The 27,644-nt window shown below is 38.0% G+C and overlaps 2 protein-coding genes across 2 annotated transcripts in view; one reads left to right on the forward strand and one right to left on the reverse strand.

The window, feature by feature from the left end:
• cenpp (centromere protein P) overlaps positions 1–27,644 on the reverse strand; it is a 161,318-nt gene that overhangs the window by 105,049 nt on the left and 28,625 nt on the right. The gene's annotated exons all lie outside the window — the stretch shown is intronic.
• Positions 12,114–25,882, forward strand: ogna (osteoglycin, paralog a). The gene is made up of 6 exons (XM_059329898.1): positions 12,114–12,343; positions 18,947–19,010; positions 19,386–19,550; positions 21,502–21,704; positions 23,703–23,795; positions 23,915–25,882. Exons 1-6 carry the CDS (start codon positions 12,188–12,190, stop codon positions 24,083–24,085), a joined length of 852 nt encoding a protein of 283 aa, XP_059185881.1. The 5' UTR covers positions 12,114–12,187; the 3' UTR covers positions 24,086–25,882.

Genomic DNA, 27,644 nt, shown 5'->3' on the forward strand with positions numbered 1-27,644 from the left:
ATCTCTCACATCCTCTGGGATGGAATTCCAAGGCTGAATGCCAGAATCTGAAGCTCAGCAGAAGGAAAAAGACTCACTTCTACAGTAAATACAGAGACAGAATCATTCTCCTGCACACAGGTTTACAGCCAAAAGATTAGGAGCAACAGTAGAGATACTGTACAACAGGACTAACAACTAGTTTAACTCTGTTCAACAGGAAGATCAACTTCTGAACAACTTGTGCTCCTTAACTTGTGGAGCTTTTGAGGAAGTTATTGATATTTAAATTCATCAAGTAAACATAGAAATTATGTCCTTTTCATTCAGGACACACTGTAAAAAAACCCTGTTGTTTTTATGGTCAAAACCAGCAGAACTTTACCGTAATAAATACGGTGCAACTTTTTATAATATTACGGTAAAATGATATTAGCACTGTTGATTTCACGTTTAAGACTGACATTTTATTCCATATTTTACCGTATAAATAAAAAGCTTTTCCATCAAAAGAAATGCTGTTCTGCCATATAATTGACAAGAAAATACTTTATAAATGCTGCATAAATTAAAGATTGTACCATTAAATATTACAGTATTTTTTATTAGAGACACTGGTCCTCATTTATCAAACGAGCGTAGAAACCAGCTCAGATCTGAGTGTATATTTGACAGGGTTCACGTCTGATTTATCGAACGATCGTATCTCTCCAATCACAGCGTAAAAATGATCAGCTGTTGATAAATGTGGCGGCTGGAAACAAGCCTCATTTAAATACCACGCCCTAATATATATAATATATATTTATATATAATATATACCTGATTCAGAAGGCTCGCCTTCAGAGTTTACGACACCGAAGGGTGCAATACGACCAAAAAGAGGATTTTTTCCCCCTGCAGTCACTTTATTAGCAAAGTGCACCGTTACAATTAAAAACAGGGGCGATATAGACATATTACAGAAATACGCAGCGACGGAGGTTTATGAAATAAAAGGACTTATAGTTATAAACTCAAACAAGTTCACTGAATATTTTACATTTGGAGCACATACTCAATTCAATTCAATTCAAACAACTTTATTTATCCCAAATAGGGCAAGTCAGTTTGCAGTCTCCAGTCAGACAGCGCACGAGACAAAGCAAAAACAAAACAACAAACAAACAAAACAAAAGCAGGACAGCACATAAACCAAACAATTCCCTCTGTCAGTGGCAACAAATCAGTGTGAGGGTAGCAGCAATAAGTAATTAATAATACTTAGAGGTTGTCACAGCTTTTTGGTTGAAGGAACTTATATCAAAGGACTTAGATTAAAAGTAACAATAAAATATAAAAAATATATATAAATGCAGAGACAGAGAGATGTTTTAGTTGTTGTCTGCTTCATTATTTGTCCAAAATTCGTCGTATCGACTGAGTCCGTCTGATCTGAACTGTGAGATTGTGTTCAGTGAGACAGCATGCTGGTTAGATTGGGGGTCGAGACTCTAAAAGGTTGAGAACTGCTGATCTGGTGAATGCAACCCTGAATCTGAAAAGTATATTTATGCTTCATGGTGTATATGGTTTCACAGAAAATGCTGCATGATTTTTGTTGTGTTTTTTGTCCAGGAAGAGCTTTAAGGTAGGTGGTCCGGCTGGATGTTGGGTTTAAAAAGCTTTGAAACCTGAATCCAGAGTTCATGGCCTCTGCATGTGGTTAGTGTTAGCTACCAGAACCGTTTGGTGAAAGGTCAGGGGACATTTCAAGTGTTCAGAGATAAAAATAAAAAGGAAACACATCCGCTGTTTTATTCTTTAGCTTTTTAAAAAAAACAACATTATACCTTATTATCTCATTATTATAACAGCTTAATTGCTTAAGGACAATAAAATGTCCGTCCTCATGCAGTCACTACGAGCTGATATTATAGAAAAGTTAAATATTTTGTCAGTAAAAAGTTTCTTCATGTGGTTTATTTCATGTAGGGCTGCAGCTAACGATTATTTTCATTATCGATTAATCTGTCAATTATGTAAACGATTAATCTATTATTTGTTTGGTGAATAAAATGTATAAAAATATCAATCAGTGTTTTTTCCAAACCACAAGATGACGTCAAAAAGACACAAAAGACACAAAATGACTAAAAAAAGACACAAAAAGTATAAAAATATCAATGAGTGTTCCCAAACCCCAAGATTTTGTCCTCAAATCTCTTGTTTTGTCCACAAACCAAAGAGATATTCAGTTTATTGTCATAAAGGAACAAAGAAACCAGAAATATTCACATTGAAGAAGCTGAAATCAGAGAATTTGGACTTATTGTCTTTAAAAAAAACTGCTCAAACCAATTATTGGATTATCAAAATAGTTGACGATTAATTTAATAATCGATTATTGTTCCATTAATCGAATAATTGTTGCAGCTCTAATTTCATGCCTTTATTACAGCTTAATTAGTAGAGAGTTGGAGATTAGGAGAGAAAAAGAGATGATGACATCATCATTCCTGGACATGGTCAGCACCTGAACTGAACCTGGTTGAACGATGATGATGATGGTGATGATGATGGTGATGGTGATGATGTTGGGGAGCTATGTGGTTGAGACTTCACCTGGAATTGCCTTCTGTTGCACTATTGTTTTTGTTTAGTTTTATTTTTAGATATATATATTGAGGCTGTGATCTGTTGTATGTGTGTGTGTTGGAATGTATTGTTTTTTATGTCTTTTATACACCTAGACTGCAACCAAATTGCCCAATTTGGGACAAATAAACTTTACTTGACTTGACACCTTTATGTTGCCATTATGTTTCCTTGAAAATTTTACTGTTGTAAAAATAAGCTCCTGTTTGGTCACCATGCGGCTCTTCCACTTGTTCACCAGCACCATTTGGTACTGGGCACCAAACAAACTGTGGTTTGAACTAATAGTTTGTTGTTGTTTTGTTGCCAGCTGCCTGCTGCTGCTGCTGGAAACAGCATCCATGAGAGCAGAGAGACTGAAGCTTACAGTAAATGCTGCACAAAGGTTAAACTACGAGCTCCAGAAGGCTGAAACACGGCGTACAGGTGCAGAGCTGACTGATCACTTTCTGGACGTCAGTTTGATTTGTCTCTGTTTAGTTTCACCTGGAGGCTAATAAGAGTATGGAGGGTTGTTTTGTTTCAACCATTTAATTAGAAAAGCATGTAACGGTCGTTACATAACAGGCCTCAGAGCTAAAATAAACCCCTCATTGTGGGCTCAGAGCTAGCGGGTGGCTAAGTCACCACCAGAACACACAGCAGAGGCTCAATACATCATGTCAGCTGTCAGCCAGCAGACCAGGCTGGTTAATGAGCAGCCAGGTGGTCCGGCGTGTCCAAACAGGCGTCTGGGTGACGTCTGTTGTTTGGTCTAGTCTCTAACGTTACGCGTCGCACACTTACACCTGAACTCACCCTGAAACCAGCTCAGCTCACAGCTGGCAAACACTCACACAGAAAAAACAAGTTATGGTTGAGATGAGACAAAGTGCAAGGCTATAATAGTTTTTGGGGTTTTTTTTCTTGTTAATTTGTCACTTTTTTCTAGTAAATTTGTGATTTTTTGTATTACTTTTAGTGTCAGTTTTAGTATTAGTTGTAGTTGTTTTGTAATGGGGTATTTGTTGGATGCCAGATTCAATAAGTCACAATAAATGTTTCCTGTTTGTCAATTTTTTCTCGTTAATTTGTCACTTTTTTAATTAGTTTTAGTTTAGTTTCTATTAGTTTTAGTTTCGTTTTTATTACTTTTAGTTTAATTTGAATTAGTTGTAGTTTAGTTTTTATTAGTTGTAGTTTAGTTTCTATTAGTTTTAGTTTAGTTTCTATTAGTTGTAGTTTCGTTTTTATTAGTTTTAGTTTAGTTTTAGTTTAATTTTAATTAGTTGTAGTTTAGTTTTTATTAGTTGTAGTTTAGTTTTTATTAGTTTTAGTTGTTTTGTAATGGGGTATTTGTTGGATGCCAGATTCAATCAGTCACAATAAATGTTTCCTGTTTGTCAATTTTTTCTCGTTTACTTGTCACTTTTTTCTCGTTTACTTGTCACTTTTTTCTCGTAAATTTGTCAATTTTTTTATTAGTTTTAGTTTAGTTTTTATTAGTTGTAATTAAGTTTTTATTAGTTGTAGTTTAGTTTTAATTCGTTTTAGTTTAATTTTAATTAGTTTTAGTTTAATTTTAATTGGTTGTAGTTTAATTTTAATTAGTTGTAGTTTAGTTTTTATTAGTTTAGTTTTTATTAGCTGTAGTTTTTTGTAATGGGGTATTTGTTGGGTGCCAGATTCAATAAGGTCACAATAAAGTTTGTCACTTTTTTCTCGTAAATTTGAGAAGTTTTTCCTGTAAATTTGTCACCTTTTTCTCGTAAATTTGTCACTTTTCTCGTAAATTTGAGATTTTTTGTTGTTAGTTGTAGTTTAGTTTTTATTAGTTGTAGTTTAGTTTTTATTAGTTTTAGTTTAGTTTTTATTAGTTGTAGTTGTTTTGTAATGGGGTATTTGTTGGGTCCAGATTCAATAAGGTCACAATAAATGTTTCCTTTATTTCCTTTGTCTGATCCATCTCAGCCCCAATAAGTTTATTAAGTCATAAAACCAGATAGATGAAATAGATTTCATATCAACCAAAAAAGTTTACGGATGAAAAAAGTTGACAAAGACAAAAACGAAGGACATTTTCACTATAATTTAGTTAGTTTTAGTTAGTTAGTTATTTAAAAAAAACTCTCGTTTTTTTTTTTTTTTAATTTCAGTTAACGAAAATGTTTTTTCAATTCCAGTTTTGGTTATTTCGTTCGTTTTTGTTAACTATAATAACTTTGGTTTGGAGCAAGAATCCAACAACACTGGAACGAGTCAACTGGTTTTATGTTTTGGTGAAAGTTTTAAGACTCAAACCTTCTCTGACAGCATAAAGAAGTAGTTTTATGGTGTGATTGTATTTTTGTGGAGTTTTTATTAATGTGGACCAAGAGTCAAAGAATAAAGAGTGTTTTATGTTTAACATTAAGCTACAAATAAAACGACTTGAACAGAAAGTAGAAAAGTGTCCAGATGGAACAGAAACAGCAACAGGAGACCAGAAACTGTGATGTGTTACTGTGGTGCCTTATCTGCTTTTATACCAAAGTTAATTATTTCGTTTCTTTCTTTCTACAGCATGGGTCTCAAACTGGCGGCCCGCGGGCCAATTGTGGCCCTCGTGACAATATTTTGTGGCCCCCACCTTGATATGAAAGTTTAATGTGAGTTTTATATGAATGGCTCTTTACCGTGTTGTGTGTGGAAGGTCCCTTTAATTACTGTTTTGGTAATTTTGTTTGTTTGTTTTTTGTAATTTTGTGTCTTTTGTTTAAAATGTTGTGTCTTTTTTGGTAGTTTTGTGTATTTAAAAAAAAAAAATTTGTGTCTGTTTTTTAGTAATTTTTTTGTGTCTTTTTTGTAATTTTGTGTAATTAGTAATTAGTAATTTTGTGTCTTTAGTAATTTTGTGTCTTTTGTAATAATTTAGTGTCTTTTTTAGTAATTTTGTGTCTGTTTTTGGTAATTTTGTGTCTTTGTAATAAATGTGTCTTTTTTGGTCATTTTGTGTCTTTTTTTGGTAATTTAGGTTTTTTTCTGTCGTTTTGTGTCTTTTTTTAAATAATGTGTCTTTTTTGGTCATTTTGTGTCTTTTTGTAATCATTTTGTGTCTTTTTTAGTAATTTTGTGTCTGTTTTTGGTCGTTTTGTGTCTTTTTTTGGTAATTTAGGTTTTTTTCTGTCGTTTTGTGTCTTTTTGTAATCATTTTGTGTCTTTTTTAAATAATGTGTCTTTTTTGGTCATTTTGTGTCTTTTTTAGTCCTTTAGTCCAACATAAAATGTGATTTTGAATCTTTTTTTTTTACTTTCTAAACACTATCATGCTCAATAAAGAATTTTAAATGTGTCAAATGTGACCAAAGGTGTCAAATCTACCATATAAGAGGGTTCCATCCAGTTCTATCATTTGATACTAAATCTATTTGAGCTTGTCTCCAGTTTTACTTGGTATATCATCATCAAACTGAAACTGGCCTCATGGAGTTTACAGCCAGAAGTTTAGAGGTAAATGTACAGTAGGGCTCCACGCTGCTTTGGCACTTTTGGAGACTCCAGAGGGTTAAACAAATATATGACAATAACAATGCAGGATTTAAAATATTTTTTAAAAATGGGAGAAAACATATTAAACATGCAGAGTTTACAATCTTTATTGTCCTTTATGTATCCATTGATTCACAATCTAACCCTGCCTTGTTGTTCTGTCATTTCTTTCACCTTTCTGAGCAAATTGCAGCATAAATAAGAAAATCTGTTTTCAATATATTCCCCATTTCTATTTTGGTACAAAAACTTCCAGATATATATTTTTTTTTTTCAAATTTCAGGAATTTTAAGATTCCTTCACTATGACTTGTCGGTCTGACAGGAGTAAAGTGTGTTTAGTTTAGTTGTTGTTGTTGTTGTTGTGGGTGGTTTTCCCTCATTGACTCTCTTTATTGTGCAGTTGAATGGCTGTTAAACCACCCTGGCAGTCCTAACTCTGCTCTAGAAAACTAGTGAGAGTAAAAACATTCTCCAGTTGCTGGCCCTCTTCCCAGAGCCGTAAAAGTTTAAAGGTGTTCATAATTGCTAACACACCTGTAACAGTCGGGGCTCATGTTCCTTCCATGTTTATATCTGGGCCCCTTCTCTTTCCTCTCCTCTTCAAGGCTCAAATAGTCACATGTTTTCTATTTAACTGTTTTGCTGTTAAACATCAGTCTTTGCTCTTTTGCTCTGCCTGTTTATGGAGAAGTTCTGTCTCTTGTCGAGGGACAACACCACAAAAAAACCTGAAAATTCTCAAGAAGAGCTCTGGGGAAGCCCAACATTTCTCTGATTTGACAACCAAGGTTGAATTAAACCCAAGAACAGCTGGACCTCGACAGCTGCTCAATACACTGAGTGAACAGAGTCTTTTTTTATTTTTATTGCTAGGAATCTCTTGGCCTTTCTGCTTTGGAAACATTTCTCAGACTTTTTTTGTTGCCATTTTCCAGTAATTCTGTTTCTGATTCCTATCTGGCGTTTTTTGTGTTTCTTACATTAGCTGTTATTTATTGATGTGTTATTGCCTCTACAGCACTTTGTAACTCTTTTAAAAGGTGAAGCCATAGAGGTCTGATCCATATTAAACCATAGAGATGCACTGATTAAAGAGGTGAGCGGCTCTACTTCTGTCCAGAATGTTCTCACAACATCAGAGTTCACTCAGACCAGAAGAACCTCTTCAACGTTTTCTATCATCTTCAGGAGCGTTTTTAATCGGTTCATCAACCAGTCAGGTTAATGTGGACATCTCACATGATGTGTTACTGGCTGTCAAACTAGTGTTTTTAAGAAAGTAATTCATTAATTAGACCTAAAGACACAAAACTCTGATCTGATCTGCTCACGTCACGTATGTGTTTACGTCACATACATGCTCCAGGACAGGAAATAAAGAAACGTGGGATTATTTCCATGGTGGGACCTTCAAGCTGCTCTGGCAGCTCTAATAAACTTACAGGAGTCTTTCCACCAAATGTCCAGGATATGTACAGATAGTATTAGTGAACAGAGAAGGATCTGGAATTACCTCCATCACATTCTGGATGCAGCGATTGGTGGGAGGAGCCAGACGGCTGTGAACGAGACCTGGGAGATCTAGTGATGGAGGAGAACTTTGTGGAAGGAGTAGCTGATGAAAACTTCCACATGTCCAAAGATGCTCTTATGGCTTTAAGTGATGCCGCCTGGCTGCATACAATCACATTCACACACTTTAGATCACCATATCAGCAGGTTTCCTCCTGGAAACACTCAATAAACCAGCTATTCTCAACCTTGGGGTCGGGACCCCAATTGGGGCCGCAAGATGATTTCTGGGGGTCGCCAAATCATTTTGGAAGTCAGCTCTGTCTCCACTGTGTTAAAGTGTTCATGTGTTTTAGTCTTTATGGTCATTTAATGTCTGTTTTTGGTCATTCTGTGTTTTTTTAAGTCATTTTGTGTCTTTTTTTATCATTTTGTGGTCAATCTGTGTCTTTTTTGGTCATTTTGTTTCCTTTTTTGGTCATTTTGTTTCCTTTTTTGGTAATTTTGTGTCTTTTTTTGGTAATTTTGTTTCCTTTTTTGGTCATTTTGTGTCTTTTTTGGTCATTTTGTGTCTTTTTTGGTCAGTTTGGGTCTTTTTGGTCATTTTGTGTCTTTTTTGGTCATTTTGTTTCCTTTTTTTGGTCATTTTGTGTCTTTTTGGTCATTTTGTTTCCTTTCTTTGGTCATTTTGTTTCTTTTTTGGGTGATCTGAACTGTGCGTGTGAGATTGTGTTCAGTGAGCAGGGGTCGCAGACAACATGCATGTTAAATTGGGGGTTGCGACTCAAAAAGGTTGAGAACTACTGATCTAAACGAGGAATAAAAAGTGGAGACGAGACGCCACTTTAGGTCTTCTGTTCAGACTGTCACCATGGAAACGGAGCCTTAGATACTTATTTCTACCAACTAGATCAACCATCCCTAGAGGTCTGGTGAAAATGATTTTAACACCTTTGGATGTGGCTAAACTGTTGAGTCTGCTGCTCCAGACTGAAGACGATTGACACCAGGAACCGTTTCTCTGTGAGCCTTTTTAACTCCTGCTCTTTATGAACCATTTTCGGGACTCAAAAGAAGGCCTTGTTTTCTTAAGATTTGATCAATAGGAATCTGACCTCCCAAGTGTGCTCTTATATCAAAAGTGGAACATAACAGGAAATTACCGGACATTGAACTTTAGTTACACAGAAATAACGACGCACAAACCTGCAAACTAAAAAGACAACACAAGGCGTTGTCTCTCAGAGTTGTTCTGATCTTTGGATCTGTCACCTTTGGCATCTGTATCGGTTTTTGCAATTTGAATCTACCTGGTCGTCAAGTGTTTTTCTTTAAAGGTTTTCTACGACATTGCCAACAGCTAAAACCATGTAGCGTTTCAGCATTGTTGGTGGTCGTTGCTTCACAACGGGCTCCAGTTGCCTGAACTCCATCTGGAAAGTGCGCTGATGTATGATGTCACATGCAAAGAAGCTAATGAACTATCTGCATGTTGGGGATTGTTGCTTTTATTTCAGTCAACATCCAGTCTCCTGCCACGTCATGGAAAACTGTTAACGGTTTTGCTTTAAGGCAAAGACAATGATGATGCATGCATTTTTGCACACAGATGTTCACTTCAAACTATGACCGAAGACTATTAGACCTACATGTAGCTGGAAACAAAGCAGATGAGACACATCAACACTTTCTACACCTGGCGTGGTGTAAATGAAGGGTGCATGCTCCAACGAATCCTCACGTGTTTAGGATAGATGAAGAAGTCTATGAACACAACCAGCAACTCCAAGAAAAATGACGTTATTAATAAGATTAAGCTTGAAGGGGAAAATTGATGACTGTCTTAGTTTTGATGCTAAATTCTGCTTATTGTATAGTTGAAAATCGATACAAACACTGGACAAAGAAAGACACTGTTGCTCTACCTGTGAAGTTATGCAAGACAACCTCATGAATTTTACATTTCAGAAAGCAGAACAAAATGCTGAAAGATGAGAAGCTGCTGAACTTTTGAAAGACATTATCATTCAAGACACCTCAACATCAGGAAGGAAGCAATAAGGACACCAAATGCTGCTGCTCTGCTGTCCTGGTTGCAGTCTCACGAACGTTTTAGAAACAGAACCAGAAACACAGATTCAGCCTGTGCTGCCGGACACTTATTGAAAACGAAGCCCTCCATGTCTAGAGTAGAGTTGTCACGATACTAAAATTTTCAACTCGATACCAATACTCAGGAAAATATTCGATACTTGATACCATTTTCGATACCACCAGGATAAAAACAAAGACCCCAAAATGTAACAGAAATATTTTTATTAACAAGAAAAATGCAACATGTTAAAAATGAACAGAAGCACAGGTTAAATATTTATAATAAAAACAGTTGTGCAAAAAGAAACTGCAACTATGATAGCAAGCTTCAGATACTCGATACTTTTGAAAATGAGTATTGTATCCGGATACAACGTTTTCGTATCGATACTTTTTTGAGTATCAATACTTTTGACAACCCTAGTCTAGAGTGCTGAATGGTTCTACAGACCAGCTATTCTCAACCTTGGGGTCGGGACCCCAATTGGGGTCACGAGATGATTTCTGGGGGTCGTCAAATCATTTTTGAAGTCAGCTCTGTCTCCACTGTGTTAAAGTGTTCATGTGTTAATGTGTTTTAGTCTTTTTGGTCATTTAATGTCTTTCTTTGGTCATTTTGTGTTTGTTTTAGTCATTTTGTGGGGGTTTTTTTTGGTCATTTTGTGTCTTTTTAGTAATTTTGTGTATTTTTTTGGTAATTTAGTTTCTTTTTTGGGTCATTTTGTGTCTTTTTTGGTCATTTTGTGTCGTTTTTCTCATTTTGTGGTCAATTTGTGTCTGTTTTGGTAAGTTTATTTCCTTTTTTTAGTCATTTTGTGTAGTTTTTGGCCATTTTGTTTCTTTTTTGGGTCATTTTGGGTCTTTTTTGGTAATTTTGTTTCTTTTTTGGGTCATTTTCTGTCTTTTTTTGGTCATTGTGTGTCTTTTTTGGTAATTTTGTTTCTTTTTTGGTCATTTTTTCGTCTTTTTTGGTAATTTTGTGTCTTTTTTTGGTAATTTTGTGTCTTTTTGGTCATTTTGTGTCTTTTCTGGTCATTTTGTTTCCTTTTTTTGGTCATTTTGTTTGTTTTTTGGGTGATCTGAACTGTGTGTGTGAGATTGTGTTCAGTGAGCGGGGGTCGCGGACAACATGCATGTTAAATTGGGGGTCGCGACTCAAAAAGGTTGAGAACTACTGCTATAGACAATCATGTCAATGGAAGATATATTTTATCTGTTCTCATCACCACTGGGAAGAAGAACCTCTTGGATAAAATGACACTTTGAGATGCCTGATGAATTAAAGTGAAACCTAATCTGGGGGTGTGCTGTGGTTATTCATACATTATCAGTTAACCCTCATATTTAAATAGAGATAACTACATAAGCAGCCACAAACAAAACTTTGTGTTAATGCATTTCTGTATACCGTAATCTACATCTTTAACCCCCTGGCCCACTTTCATTTACTCCCCTTTCAGACCCTTCGGGTTGAAAATGTCGACTTCCAAAAAAACGCGATAAAACTTTACAGATTAATATTTTTTTCTACTTTTTTCTGCATAAACCTCTTAAACAACTTCCGCCCTGCTCAAAACTACCAAATAATCAAAGATTTTGAGGATTTTAACCCTTTAAATGCCAGTTTGATTGCACAATGTCACTGATGTTTTTTATGAAAAAATTAAATTATTATATTCCACATAATAAATAATTTTTGTCTGGGGCATTGGTTTTTATCACAGCCTTGGATATGTCAAATATTAGCGACAAAATTGATTTTGATGCATTTTTAGTTTTTGTGTGTGTGATTTAAAATGTACTCCCCTTTCAGACAATAATTACAATTTATTAAGAGGTAAAAGCTCTGACTAACTACAACTGGAACCTGAAGCTTCAGTCACTTTGAGGAGTCGTGGTCCAGAAATCGGAGCAGATTGGACTTCTGGTCAGTCCAAAGTCATCACATAAACTGAAGCCTATAATCAGTGTCTGTCTGACGGCTGGTAAATCTGTATGTCTGACCAACGGCTGAGAGAAAAACAGAGAAAAACCCCGCATGCAGCCTAATGAAAGATCGGTTGGTTATTACGAGTCAGAGACCACAGACATTCCTCCTGACAAAACACACTCACACTGTGGTTGTCAACTTTCAACTACTTTCTGCCGTCTCTGCAGTTTTTCTGCAGTTTTTCCTATACATATTTAAGGGACACTTAGCAGAAAAAAATGGACACTTTATTCTCTTTGTCCTTTTTCCATATGTGCCTGCCTCTCAGTGTGTGGATGGTGGGTGGCCAGGGAAGGGTTAAGTGCTGGGCTCTATAAACTGGGCTTTAAGAGTCTGCTGGAAGCTACTGGTTCAGCCTTTAAATACAGTCATTTGACACATCCCAACAGGGGCTTGTAGCATCGAGCAGCTGCTGACCCAAGCTGAGAGGAGCTGGTGTGTCGGCGTCACACTGCGTTGGACAGCATGAAGGCTCTTTTATTCACCTGTGTGCTGCTGCCGTGGCTGGTGGCGGCCTCAGCCAGACGGGCGGACCAGGACTCACAGCTCATACCTGGATCTCTACCTGGCCCAGAGCTCAGCGGATACTTCACTGACCATTTGAAGACCAGGAGGGCCAGGGTAAGAACTTCATTATTATTGGTATACTTTCATCTATAAGGCAAAATTGGGACTGCTGCCTTCGTACATTTGCAGCTTAATTACTGTGAGAAATGCAGGATCTTATTCTCTTCGTTCACTAGATCAGTTGTTGCTTTCTGTCCTTTATGCTCGTACGGAGTTGGGTAAAAGGGCATTTGTTTACTCTGCACCTTATGCATGGAATATGCTACAGAAAGAATGGAAATTAACTGAATTTGTTACTTTGAGCACTTTTAAATCCAAACTAAGAGTTATTGAGGCCAATTCCTTAACATGCACTTGTTTCTCATGATGTGTTTAAGGTCTGTATGTTATGTAAATATGTAACTGTATTCTGTGTTTGCTGCCTCTTGGCCAGGGCTCCCTTGAAAAAGAGGTTCTTAATCTCAATGGGATATTCCCTGGTTAAATAAAGGTTAAATAAAAATAAAAAATTATTTCATGTCATGCACTGTAAAAAAGTGTCTGGAGGTTTTAGGGTGAAAAACTGCCAAACCATGACAGTAAAAGACGTAAAATGATAAATGAGTTAATTCTGTTTCAGTAGCAATGAAACACTGTGTTTTTTATTTATTTTAAATCCATTAGTCCACTGTAAAATAGACTGGCACTGTGTGTGTAGCAAATATATACTGTCATATGTATACAAGCATCATTTTTGCATTTATTTTTTGTAAAAAATACTTTTTCTAACTGTTAAATGTTCTAAACACCATATACTGTAATATTTAATTTGGGAATGGATGCAAAAAATGTAGTTTTTACAGTAAAATATGGAATAAAATGGCAATCTTAAATGTGAAATCTTAAATGCTCCTCTGCCCCCCATGAATGTTCTCTTCAATAACTGACATATGCATGAATTTAAAATATGCTGGAAAACATTTTTTGTTGTTATTGCTGTTCACTTCTTGCATGTCTTCTGAAAAACATTTCTTACACTTGTTATTGTCACTGTTACACAATAACTTGAGGTAATCTCTTCAGGTGATAAGGATCCATTTATACATGCAGATGAAAACATGCAGATTATAAATGCTTGTGCATGGAACCAAACTGAGAACTTTCTCCTCTTAACCACAGAGAAACCCTGCAGACATTTCTCTTCTAGGAGATAATGTGACCAAATATTGACAGACTTTATTCAAATTAATAAAAAAAGATAAAGGAAAAGCTGGAAAATTAAACTCATGTACAATTAGATCATGCTGACTAGTTATAATAAAATATTCAAACTCTAGATTCTGTTATTCTGAAAGCTCATAATCCAATTCATGCTTTAGTCTCAGTTAATTTGTCATCTCCGTCTTGCTCGCGACAGAAACTGTCAGCACTCGACTTAACAGTTCTCTAGTGAGATAATAACTCATTCAGCTCATAGTATCAGCACACACACACACACTAACTAACACACACACACACTTGCTTTCCCAGCAGACAAACTGAATGGTGAAGCGACCACACTAACCCTCAACTAACCACACTAACCTCTTCAAGAGATATTTGGACAAACCCAAACCAGAGTCTGGTCTGGCTTCTCCTCGGGGAAACACTTGCAGGAAGAGAAACCGAACCAGAGAATGAGATGGAAATTCAAAACAAAAAGAGACTGAATGTGGCTATGAAAAGTATCCTCAGTTTTAATGAGTAAAAACTTCACTGAGGGCCAGATGTTTTTCATACAAGGCCGTCACAGTGCCAGACAACTTCAGAAACAGACCACATAGAGTCTTCTGCTGCTGTGATTAACCACAAGCTTCATTCAGGAGAACTTTTTAATCCACAACGTGGAAAGTTCTGCTTCCAGCCTGATTGTTTTGAGGTGGAAACCAGAAACCAGGATTCTTTGGGTGCAGTCACTAAATGGAGATGAACCCAGGTCCTGATAATGGAGGACAAGCTAACACACCATGTTAGGACCAGTGAATGGTGATATTAGATATATCCGGAGTTAGTTTACTGATACGTTCTCTTCTCTCTGGTTGGATGTTTGCAAAGAGGCTTTTTGGTTGTATCCATGCAGATGTGTCCTCAAATTCATAAGCTCCAGTGGTGAGGGGCTTATTAGTGAGACAAGTTACGCACAGTGGCGGTTCTAACCAGGGGCCTCCAGGGGCCACTGCCCCTGTGAAGGAGCCCTCGGCCCCTGCTGTGGCCCCTATGTCAAATTAATAATAAAATGATCAATTAATTAATGAAAGACGGAACAATTCTAACCTATTTTTGGTTCAAACAATATCTCATTGTACACAAAAGGAACCCAGAATGTTACATTGTATAATAGTTTAATTGTGCAATAAAAGCTTGTATTATCTATATAAAAAGATCATTCTCACTGTACTGCACTTTCAAAATGAAAATAATTGTGCACAAAAATGAGAAATGTCATTGTCGTATAAAAATAACTGTTTTGTTGTTAAGTCTCATTGTTTCAACCAGTGTATTTGTATCTTCCAAATATACTTAAATAAGATGTTTAAATAAGCTAAAATAAAGGTTTTGAATGCTTAAATATCATCTTTGCCATTTTTTAATGTGCCCCTCTGATTAAACACTGGCCCCTCCTTGGCCCCCTCAGTAAAACTGGTCTAGAACCACCACCGGTCTAGAACCACCACTGGTCTAGGACCACCACTGGTCTAGGACCACCACTGGCCTAGAACCGCCACTGGCCTAGAACCGCCACTGGTCTAGAACCGCCACTGGTCTGGAACCACCACTGGTCTAGAACCACCACTGGTCTAGAACCGCCACTGGTCTAGAACCGCCACTGGTCTAGAACCACCACTGGTCTAGAACCGCCACTGGTCTAGAACCACCACTGGTCTGGAACCACCACTGGTCTAGAACCACCACTGGTCTAGAACCACCACTGGTCTAGATTAGACTGGTTACGCAGCGACCACATTTAAAGATTTGGAGCCGTCCAAAAGAGGCTGAAGGACCAAATTGATCACAACCACCAAAGGACTAAAAGTTTTTTGGGGTCAGGGTCTAGGATTTAAAAAATAAACTATTTGTCCCACACTTCAGATCACCAATAAGTAGATTAACCCATTTAGGCTTAAAACGGCTGTAAACCTGCCTGTAAAACCTCTGGTTGGTGATTTTAAAATCAGCCCCTAAAACCTGAAGTTTCTCTGTAAATCCAACAGAAGTGTCAACTCTTCTACTAAATAATAGATTTTTCAGCCTCTGTAGCAGATAGAAATGAAATTCATAAAGTATCTGAGAGCGTATAGCTGTTATATCTGAGCTCCCTCCGCTATAGTCGTCTTCACCATGATTTATAAGTTCTGGAAAAGTCCCATGATGCATTGGGACACTCACACATGGATTCTCTTTTTGTGTCTTTTTTGGTCATGTTGTGCCTTTTTTTAGTCATTTTGTGTCTTTTTTGGTCATTTTGTGCCTTTTTTGGTCATTTTGTGTCTTTTTTTGGTCATTTTGTGTCTTTTTTGGTCATGTTGTATCTTTTTTTGTCATTTTGTGTCTTTTTTTGTCATTTTGTGTCTTTTGTGTCTTTTTTTGGTCATTTTCTGTCTTTTTTGGTGATGATTTCAAAGTTCTGGAAAAGTCCCATGATGCATTGCGACACTCCCACATGTATTCTGATGCATTTCATTGGCCAAGAGACCGAAAATAGGTGGAAAAAACTACAAAAACTACAAATACTACAAAACGACGTATCCTCTTTCCACTTTAATGGTAGAATAACGTAACAGCGCCCAACAGGTTTTAATGGTAGAAATGTGGTGATGCTTTCCCGCCTTAAACAGGATAACACAATCTTTTGTCAGTCATCAACCAGTAGCCAGCTGTGAAATCTAACCTGGACTTCTACAGAAAGTCTTGCCAGCCAACAGAGCCTTGGGATCAGAGTGAGCTGGTTGATAATGAGGGCAGTGAATAGAGTCTGTGTTCAGTCCAACAGCAGCAGTGTAGATGTAGAATCTCAACACAGCAACACACGCTGAACTGACTCAACTTTATCCAACAACACAGAACTCTGGCCAACCAAACAAATCCAAGCACACATTCCTGCTAGATGACTTTGTAACATGAACGGTGTTCTTCTACTGATCATCTGGAGATTTTTTGGAATCTGAGGATTATTTGATTGTGGCTGTGCTAACTCAAGCCAGAGCTGAAAACTTCTGACTCCAAATATCATAATCTGCAATAGAGTCCTTTGATCTAGATGAAACTTTAAACAGTAACTGGAAACTGGACCTCCTGGGTTGTACTTTATCTCTGAATGCAGTTAAATGCTGTATTTATTCAACGACACAGTGATCCTTACAGGTGAAAGTTGTTGATCTCCAATGATTAACATCCCATGTTTAGTTATTACCTTTACTGTTTATGATTCATTCATAACAAGACTTAATATCCTAACAATCACCATCGACATGTACATTGTTTTATCCCAATAAAACAATGGGTTTATCTTGCTCTACATGCCTGTGACTGGGAGTTTATGGTGTCCAACTCTAATTTTATACAGTTCAATCATTACATCACAACATCAAACCTAACAGCCTTACTACCATGTTTAACTGCACCAAGGTTATTATAGTTAACAAACACTAACGAAATAACCAAAACTAGAATTGAAAAAACATTTTTGTGAAATACAAATAAAAAGGAGAGTTTTTTTAAAAAAAAAAACAATAACTAACTGAAACTGTATTTTGTGGTTCCAAAACTAACTAAACTAACTAAAATTATAGTGAAAATGTCCTTAGTTTTCCTCTTTGTCAACTTTTTCATCCGTAAACCTTTTTGGTTGATATGAAATCTATTTCATCTATCTGGTTTTATGACTTAATAAACTTATTGGGGCTGAGATGGATCAGACAAAGGAAATAAAGGAAACATTTATTGTGACCTTATTGAATCTGGACCCAACAAATACCCCATTACAAAACAACTACAACTAATAAAAACTAAACTACAACTAATAAAAACTACACTACAACTAATACAAATTAAACTAAAACTAACAATAAAACTAAACTAAAACTAATAAAACAGTTTCTCAAATTTATGAGAAAAAAGTGACAAATTTATGGGCAAAAATTGTCAAATTTACAGGAAAAAATTGTCAAATTTATGAGAAAAAAGTGACAAATTGCCTTAACCCAACAAATACCCCATTACAAAAAAACTAAAACTAACACTAAAACTAATTTAAAAAACTAAACTAAAACTAAGCATTTTCCAAAAAATTAAAACTAATTAAAACTAGCAAACTCACTCTAAAAAGTAATTAAAACTAACTGAACTAAACAACTAAACTAAAACTAATGAAAATGTATTATAACCTTGCTCTGCACTGGTTAGGATACATTATTTCTTACATGCTACGATAAGAAAACAGACCCGTGGCTGAAGCTATGCACAATGCAGTAGAGATATTTCTGATTGGGATTTCTTCACATCTTCATCTTGTTCTTAACCAAAATGTGACACAGTAGAACGTGTTTTCAAAACGGACGTCCTAATTCTGTCAGTGTCAATGTTTTGCTCTAGCAAATGAGCTGACTGCTATTTAGGGCCTCGGGGCAATCACACCGAGCACTGGTCCCATCCAGCAATATCTGCAGGGACCAGTGCTGCACTACTGTTATACTGTGGATTTCTTCTTCTTCCTCTTCCGGACGCAATTTCGTCCCGCTACTAGTCCTGCAACTTGAAGAGTTGCAGGACAAATTATATATCAAAACGTGCGGTTTGATCGGGATCGGTGTGCTATTACTTTTCTCTACAGAATACGAAAAACTGCCCAAAATTTAGCATTGAAGTGAATGGGACGGCCGAAAGAAAATGAGCAAAAAAGAACAATAATTGGAGATTTTTAAACGTCTACTTCTCCGGCATAATTTCACCTAGAGACTCCATTTAAACTTTAAACAGTAGACACAAGTCTTGTGTATCGGTGTATTAATCCACGTTTCGATAGGTCATATAGTTTTTGATCAATCCCTGTTCAATGACCATGATCATTTTTGGAGAAATTCTGAGATTATAATGGGTGTGTATTGCACGGAATGTTCGTGTCACAGTGTGTGACATCATCACCAGAGTGTAGAGGGAGAGAAAAAACTGTCAAAAAATAAATTTGAAAACTGCGCTCCAGGCCGCAAATTCCACTCTACAGAAATAATTTATACATAGAAACGTAGGAAAATTAGTCTTCTCCCTCACAATCCTCTGGTAAAGCTGTCAGAGTTTGTGCTTTGTTTTTAATAGGATGGAGGGATGAAGGTGGAGGCTGTTTGCTTGTTTCTATGTTTCGTTATTTTTTTATTACTATTATTGTTATTTTCTCCTTTTTTATGTAAAGTGCTTTGTGTTGCATCTCTCTTGTATGAAAAGTGCTATACAAATAAAGACTGACTGACTGACTGACTGACTGACTGACTGACTGACTGACTGACTGACTGACTGACTGACTGACTGACTGATTGATTGATTGATTGATTGATTGATTGATTGATTGATTGACTGATTGACTGATTGACTGATTGATTGATTGATTGATTGATTGATTTGAGCAGGCCATGTTTTCTCCTGCAGAGGGCGCTGCCTCCTGCTGATGAACCTGATGACAGCCCAGTGGCAGAGGGAGGAGACGCCTCTGGTGAGAAAAAACACCTGATCCACCTCACGTACACACCAGAACATGTGATTTAAAGGATTGGGGAAGTTTATAACTGCTGGCAAACACTCAAAGACAAACTGCAGATTTCTAGGAACAAGTTAATCAGGGTTGTGTTTAAACCCTGAGACACGTGTTGGAAGTTGCTCGGTTGGTTGCCTCCAAAGTGCTGTTGATGGCTCACATCAACAGCTTTGGAAACTAAGCAATTAATCAAGAATATCACTGTTAGTTGCAGCCTATAGTCTGAATGGAAACAAGCTGGAATAATGGTTGGATGTTAGAAGTTTCTACTGCTGTATACTACAGATTTCTCCTACAGAAGGCTTCATGTTTGTGTGGTACGTTGTGTTGCAGACCTGCCCACCTGCCTGCTGTGTGTGTGTCTGACCGGGTCGGTGTACTGTGAGGACGTCAGTCCAGACATGACTGCTATCCCCACCCTGCCCAAAGAGACCGCCTACCTGTACGCCCGCTTCAACAAAATCAAAAAGATCCGCACCAAAGACTTTGCTGACATCGGTAAGACTAAAAAAGTGTCTCCATCATAATCAAACTCTGATCTGATCTGCTCACGTCACGTATGTGTTTACGTCACATACATGCTCCAGGACAGGAAATAAAGAAACGTGGGATTATTTCCATGGTGGGACCTTCAAGCTGCTCTGGCAGCTCTAATAAACTTACAGGAGTCTTTCCACCAAATGTCCAGGATATGTACAGATAGTATTAGTGAACAGAGAAGGATCTGGAATTACCTCCATCACATTCTGGATGCAGCGATTGGTGGGAGGAGCCAGACGGCTGTGAACGAGACCTGGGAGATCTAGTGATGGAGGAGAACTTTGTGGAAGGAGTAGCTGATGAAAATGCGTGGCGTGAAAACTTCTGCATGCCCAAAGATGCTCTTATGGCTTTAAGTGATGCCGCCTGGCTGCATACAATCACATTCACACACTTTAGATCACCGTATCAGCAGATTTCCTCCTGGAAACGCTCAATAAACCAGGAATAAAAAGTGAAGACGAGACGCCACTTTAGGTCTTCTGTTCAGACCGTCACCATGGAAACGGAGCCTTAGATACTTATTTCTACCAACTAGATCAACCATCCCTAGAGGTCTGGTGAAAATGATTTTAACACCTTTGGATGTGGCTAAACTGTTGAGTCTGCTGCTCCAGACTGAAGATGATTTTAACTCCTGCTCTTTTGAGCGGATTTGATCAATAGGAATCTGACCTCCCAAGTGTGCTCTTATATCAAAAGTGGAACATAACAGGAAATTACCGGACATTGAACTTTAGTTACACAGAAATAATGACGCACAAACCTGCAAATTAAAAAGACAACACAAGGCGTTGTCTCCTCAGAGTTGTTCTGATCTTTGGATTTGTCCGTCACCTTTGGCATCTGTATCAATACAATATATTGCAATACACTTTATTGCAATTTACCTGTATGCACAACAACAATTGCAGCATTTTCTCCAATTTTCCTCAACTTTAAGCTTCATTGCTCTGAATAGCTTTGATACGGCTGTGTATGTGAAATAACTTTGCAACAGAGTCACATACCTGGCTTCCAGTGTCTCTATGTAGCTTAGCATGTAGCGAAAAGGATCGTAACTTTGCAGCGACAACTTCCCGACACGATATCCTGACACACGTGGTGCCTATATATTCCTAGGATCCTTTAGTTTCATATGATACCAGTGTCTCAAGTTTATTATTAAAAGTGATTCCGCTACGGCCTCCGGAAAAAACGAGAACGTTGAAAATACTGAAGCTAAATAATCGCTAAATATCGATACTTGGTGGCCATGCATTGATAGAATATTGCCACGCAAAATATCGCAATACTATGCTGTATCGATTATTTCCCCCACCTCTAATTTGCCATCATTTGGTTTAACCCTGTGGAGTCTCTAAAAGCTCCAAATAATCCAGACTTGTTGCCTCCATCAGACTAGAAAACAAAGCAGCGTGGAGCCCTACTGTACATTTACCTCTAAAGTTCTGGCTGTAAACTCCATGAGGCCAGTTTCAGTTTGATGATGATATACCAAGTAAAACTGGAGACAAGCTCAAATAGATTTAGTATCAAATGATAGAACTGGATGGAACCCTCTTATATGGTAGATTTGACACCTTTGGTCACATTTGCAACATTAGTGTTTTTAAAGTAAAAATAGATTCAAAATCACATTTTATGTTGGACTAAAGGACTAAAAAATTACCAAAAAAAGACACAAAATGACAAAAAAGACACAAAATTACCAAAAAAAGACACAAAATTACCAAAAAAGACACAAAATGACTTACAAAGACACGAAAAGACATGAAAAGGATTCAAATATGGACAAAATAGCCCTATAAGACTCCATAGAGTTAATTGTATGGTACAACGATAAAATAAACTGAGACGTCCAAAATTGCTACAAGTGTAATTCCAGATTGTGTCTTTCTATCAACAGTGACTCTAAAGAGGATCGACCTGACGGGGAACATGATCTCAGAGATTGAAGACGGGGCGTTCTCTAAGCTAACTCTGCTGGAGCAACTATCTCTGGCTGAGAACAGACTGGTCAAACTTCCTATGCTTCCTGCCAAACTCACATCGTTCAACGCCAACTACAACCTCCTCAAAACCAAGGGTGTCAAAGCCAACGCCTTCAAGGTACACATCATCACCACCTGCAATGTTTCTATTAGAAATATACCAACCTGATCTAAATGACGGGGACAGGGCCAAATCAAGGTAGTTTTTTTTAGAAAATGAACTTTCTTGTGAATTACTGTGCACAAATATTATACACCATACAAAAACATATTATGTGACTTCAGGCTGCTGTAGAACATATAATGGAAAACCATGACAGGAAAGCTTGGATGGAGCCTATATTGTCTACCTGCAGAACTTCCAAACACCTACATAAATTAGTTCAACAGTTTAACATTTGGTGATATTATTACGATTATTTCCCCTGACATTAGAGGAGTTACAAATTCTTTTTTGAAAGTATATGCGCCCACCCCATTCTTCTGTGAAGCAGCAGGTTTTGTTTTTTAAGCCGTGTTTCGACTAGGGGGTAAAGTGTCCACCAGGAAAGTCTCAGGCCACGCCCTCTCTAAAGTCTCAGGCCACGCCCTCTCTAAAGTCTCAGGCCACGCCCTCTCTAAGGTCTCAGGCCACGCCCTCTCTAAAGTCTCAGGCCACGCCCTCTCTAAGGTCTCAGGCCACGCCCTCTCTAAAGTCTCAGGCCACGCCCTCTCTAAAGTCTCAGGCCACACCCTCTCTAAAGTCTCAGGCCACACCCTCTCTAATGTCTCAGGCCACGCCCTCTCTAAAGTCTCAGGCCACACCCTCTCTAAAGTCTCAGGCCACGCCCTCTCTAATGTCTCAGGCCACACCCTCTCTAATGTCTCAGGCCACGCCCTCTCTAAAGTCTCAGGCCACACCCTCTCTAAAGTCTCAGGCCACACCCTCTCTAAAGTCTCAGGCCACGCCCTCTCTAAGGTCTCAGGCCACGCCCTCTCTAAAGTCTCAGGCCACGCCCTCTCTAAAGTCTCAGGCCACGCCCTCTCTAAAGTCTCAGGCCACACCCTCTCTAAAAGGGTGTGGCCTGGGAAAGGGAAAGTCCGCTCATTCTGCGTGTCTCTATTACAAGTTAGCCTCCGGAGGGATTTAGAGACTCCGCTGATCATAAACATAGTGATGGTGAATTAACGGCATCACTAACTGTGCACAGAGTGTCTGGTGCTTGTTGTAAACAAACAGAGATCGCTAAGTGAACACCTCCTGCAGCAGCAGCACATACACACTGTACTGCTACAGAGCTAACTGTTAGCCTGTTGGCACATACACACTGTACTGCTACACAGCTAACTGTTAGCCTGTTAGCACATACACACTGTACTGCTACAGAGCTGACTGTTAGCCTGTTAGCACATACACGCTGTCCTGCTACAGAGCTAACTGTTAGCCTGTTAGCACATACACGCTGTACTGCTACAGAGCTAACCATTAGCCTGTTAGCACATACACACTGTACTGCTACAGAGCTAACCGTTAGCCTGTTAGCACATACACGCTGTACTGCTACAGAGCTAACCGTTAGCCTGTTAGCACATACACGCTGTACTGCTACTGAGCTAACTGTTAGCCTGTTAGCACATACACACTGTACTGCTACAGAGCTAACTGTTAGCCTGTTAGCACATACACACTGTACTGCTACAGAGCTAACTGTTAGCCTGTTAGCACATACACACTGTACTGCTACAGAGCTAACTGTTAGCCTGTTAGCACATACACACTGTACTGCTACAGAGCTGACTGTTAGCCTGTTAGCACATACACACTGTACTGCTACAGAGCTAACTGTTAGCCTGTTAGCACATACACACTGTACTGCTACAGAGCTAACTGTTAGCCTGTTAGCACATACACACTGTACTGCTACAGAGCTAACTGTAGCTAAGTGCTTCTAACGGAGGCTCTTCTTAACGAGCCGCGGGGGTCGGAGGTTAAGAAGCATATTTCCCAAAACAGATCCCTTGGCTATTCCTGAAGTTGGTTGTATAGCTGGTCTATAGCCCAGTATGCGGTGTATATTTGCTAGAACTTTCACTTGCCACACTGGGTGTCCATGGTGTTAATTTATGTCACTTACAGAAATTGACCAAGCTGGCCAACTTGTACCTGGCTGACAACCAGCTAGAAGCCGTTCCACACATCCCAGACAGTGTCCGGATCTTACATCTACAGGTTTGTATCTTTTACTGCTTCAATATACACAAATAAACTGACTTTCTAGATTTAATTGATTTTTAAATTTAATAAAGATTTGGCTGCTGAATTGTTAAATTTTTTTCCATTTCCTCCAGAACAACAACATCACTGACGTCACCGTAGACACTTTCTGCAGGTCCAACGACACCTACTACCTACGGCCGAGCCTCAGTGAGGTCCGTATGGACGGCAACCCCGTGGTCCTGTCCAAGTACCCCGATAGCTTCACCTGTATGAAGGTACTGCCTTCCGGACGTTACCGCTGAGGAGGCAGAAACTTTACTGTAGCTTTGTTGTGGGAAAACTGCTCCATCAGCAACAGAATGCAAACAACTTGTGACATTGTCAGGTCAATATTAAACTATTCACTGGACTAAAAGGTGTAAAAACGAAAGAGTTTCTCTTCTCGGGTGGAGTACCAGACGTTTAAAACATCTGTAGGAAGTTGCACACAAACATTGCTGAGGATCACATCAGTCACATTAATTGGTGCAAAACCAATAGAAGGGTTGTGAAAGCCTCAATGTACTTCAAATAGTTTGTCTGGCCACATCTAAAATCAGTGCCTCTACTAGTTTTGAATATCCTCACTGAATCATCATATTTCTCTCAAACAACTCTGTATTTTGAGTCATGTTGTAGTCTTGACACATTGAAGTACAACAGTACAGACAATTTCTCCACACAGGTATTTATGATGTTACACTCTAATGTTCAAAAGTAAATTGATGAAAGAGCCGGAGAAGGAAGTTCAAGCCCCGCCTACTTTAACACTTGGACAATCAGTGTTTGTCACATTGGCTGTTTTGTCCAACACTGCCTTTGAATTTGCCATTTGAAAGGGAAATTCAGATGTTTTTAAGAAAAAGACCACCTGTTGAAAACACACCAACTTTAACAGGTGACGTGATGCCAGTAAAACTGATGTAACCAATAACATTTAGTGGACGCAGCAACACCTCCAGGTGACAGTCCAATGTATTGTTTCATTTTGACCTGACGCCATACTACCTACATGAAGGAAATTACACAAACTACTTGTAACTTTGAACCAACACACACACACACACACACACACACACACAGACACACACAAACACACACACAAACACCAACAATAGAAGGGTTGTGAAAGCCTCAATGTACTTCAAATAGTTTTTCTGATAACATCTAAAATCAGTGTCTCTACTAGTTTTGAATATCCTCACTGAAAGCTAGAAAACATAGAGGTTGCATCATATGTCTCTCAAACAACTCTGTATTTTGAGTCATGTTGTCATCTTGACACATTCAAGTACAACAGCACAAACTTTCAGACAATTTCTCCACATGTATTTATGATGTTACACTCTAAAGTTCAAAAGAAATTGATGAAAGAGCTGGAGAAGGAAGTTCAAACCCCGCCTACTTCCAGTTCCACACCTGGACAATCAGCCGTTGCCACATTGTCTGTTTTGGACAACAGAATTTGTCCAACACAGCCTTTGAATTTGCCATTGGAAAGGGGAATTCAGATACAACTTTAACAGGTGACGTGATGCCAGTAAAACTGATGTAACCAATAACATTTAGTGGACGCAGCAACACCTCCAGGTGACAGTCCAATGTATTGTTTCATTTTGACCTGACGCCATACTACCTACATGGAGGAAATTACACAAACTACTTGTAACTTTGAACCAACACACACACACAAACACACACAAACACACACACACAGCCACACACACACACACACACACACACAGCCAACAAGCCAACAGGCTTGCTTATAACTACCTGTACTTATTACTTTAAAATACAATATGTCAATGTTTTCACACGCTTTGTGAAACAAATTCTATAATAGGAGCATTTTGTTACTGTAAGCAAATATTTTGATTCAAGTACAAGTGTAAAACATCTCATTTTTAGGGTTTTACATTGAATTAATTACCAAAATGTTTGCAGAATACTTCCACAAAATATCAAACAGGTGCTTTTTTATGGACCCACATGTATTTTTAGCCTGCGAAGCTCATTGTGGATCATCAGGAATTTTATTTGGCTGGACGCTCATGAAAGGATGAAAAAAAAATACATAACCAAGGTGCAGTATTTGATTATGTGTATTATGTTGTTGCATGCTTCATTTTACAATTTCCAGACTGAAATCGTAGGCAGGCTTTGAGGCAGACACATTTAGTTACAAAAGATAGTAAACATTTTGAAAATAGAAGTTTTGTCAATGTGAGTTTCAGAAACAGACATTATAGATGTCTGGCTCATCCATATTCCAATCTGAGTTAATATTTTAAAGAGTAAAAGAAAATATGCTACAGTATCATCCAAACAAGATACATGTCACAACAAAAGGAACATTTGATGCCTTCATGCTGATTTGATGTCTTATTTTGTCCAAATTAACCTTTTTCGCATGACAGTGAGAAGTTTCTGAAATGGCACTAAAAGAAAGATCATCTGTGAGCATTTTTAGCATTTCTGATTCATTGTATGTGGTTTTGAGATTTTCCTGTCAGACTATTGTTCCCAGCTGGTTTAGACAGCTGATACACATTAGACTGTCTTGGCATGCCAACAGGAATAGTCTGTAAATACTTTTCTCATCTGTGTTCTGTCAGAAAATGACTGGATATGAACACATAACACTCTGAACTTTGCTCTGCCTTTGTGTGAATACATTTCACTTTTAATTATTGGATTAAAATGCCTCTCTATAAGGGCCGTGACCATGTAGACTTGCCAAACTGCAGGCTTTCCTACGCATTTTGTGACTTAGCTTCACTTTGTTTTTTTTAATTTATAGACTCCAGTTGAAGTGAATTGGGGAACAATGTATCTATGAACTATAGTAATGTGAAAGTTACTCTTTTTTTTAATTTTGTCTGCTTTTAAAATGTCTTGCTTGTGTCCTGAACTCTTCCCTTCCAGTAATAATGATTACTTCAGAAATTATTACTGATGTGAATAAGACAGTGGTGTACAGGAAGTATGTGACATGGCTATGTTTTAAAGATATTTTAATAAAGGTAAACTTTTTAAATTAAAATATGTTTGGAATACATATATTTTGTTGGAGTCTGCACCACATGGGGAAAAAGTGTTTTTCAATATTAAGCTTGAAATTATAGTTTATGTGCATTTTTTAAGGAAATGCACATAAACTACTCGATAGCAATGGAACCTACAAATGTTACCGGCATGGCTTTATCTCCTTACAGAAAACTATACATTCAAATGAACCACAGCCTTAACAAACCTGAACAGAGAACACTGTTCGTGTGGTCAAAATATAAAAACATATGCCCGCAACCGACCCAAACAGCCACGTTATATCCCAAGACCCTTACAGGATAAAAAGGTTAATTCTACTGAAAGAATAGAACTTGCTTGCTCATGGCACGAAGGTGTGCATCCTCGATTTTGAAGATTTTTAATTCATTTTTCTAAATATATCATTATTTACGTAGGACGTGTTGCAGCATCGCTCTGTTTCTGATTGGACGCCTTTTAGGGGAGCCCCGCCTCCTTTTAGGGGAGCTCCGCCCCATTGTGTGATGGCCTACACCTGGTCAGTAACACAGTAATTCCCTCTGGATTTACACCCTGACTCATCTCATCTGAAGTCTATTTATCCTTCCTATCTTTAGGAGTTTAAAGTGGCTACAAGGTTCCATTTAACAATAATATTATAATAGTTTCCAGCGAATATCAATGTTCAAAGTGTATGTGCTGGATGGTGGTACCTTATGAAAAGTAAGTGATTTATCTACTTAATCTCCCACTATACGAATACATACTTCCTACGGGCACTGTACTGGTGTT

The sequence above is a fragment of the Centropristis striata genome, chromosome 3 (assembly GCF_030273125.1).
Source record: "Centropristis striata isolate RG_2023a ecotype Rhode Island chromosome 3, C.striata_1.0, whole genome shotgun sequence".
Lineage (NCBI taxonomy): Eukaryota > Metazoa > Chordata > Actinopteri > Perciformes > Serranidae > Centropristis > Centropristis striata.

What these genes read in the sequence shown, in the direction of transcription:
- ogna (XM_059329898.1), top strand. Translation starts at nt 12,188, where the DNA reads ATGAAGGCTCTTTTATTCACCTGTGTGCTGCTGCCGTGGCTGGTGGCG. An exon ending in AGAGGGAGGAGACGCCTCTG is followed by an intron (nt 19,011 to 19,385) that starts GTGAGAAAAAAC and finishes GTTGTGTTGCAG; the next exon opens with ACCTGCCCACCTGCCTGCTG. An exon ending in TCAAAGCCAACGCCTTCAAG is followed by an intron (nt 21,705 to 23,702) that starts GTACACATCATC and finishes TGTCACTTACAG; the next exon opens with AAATTGACCAAGCTGGCCAA.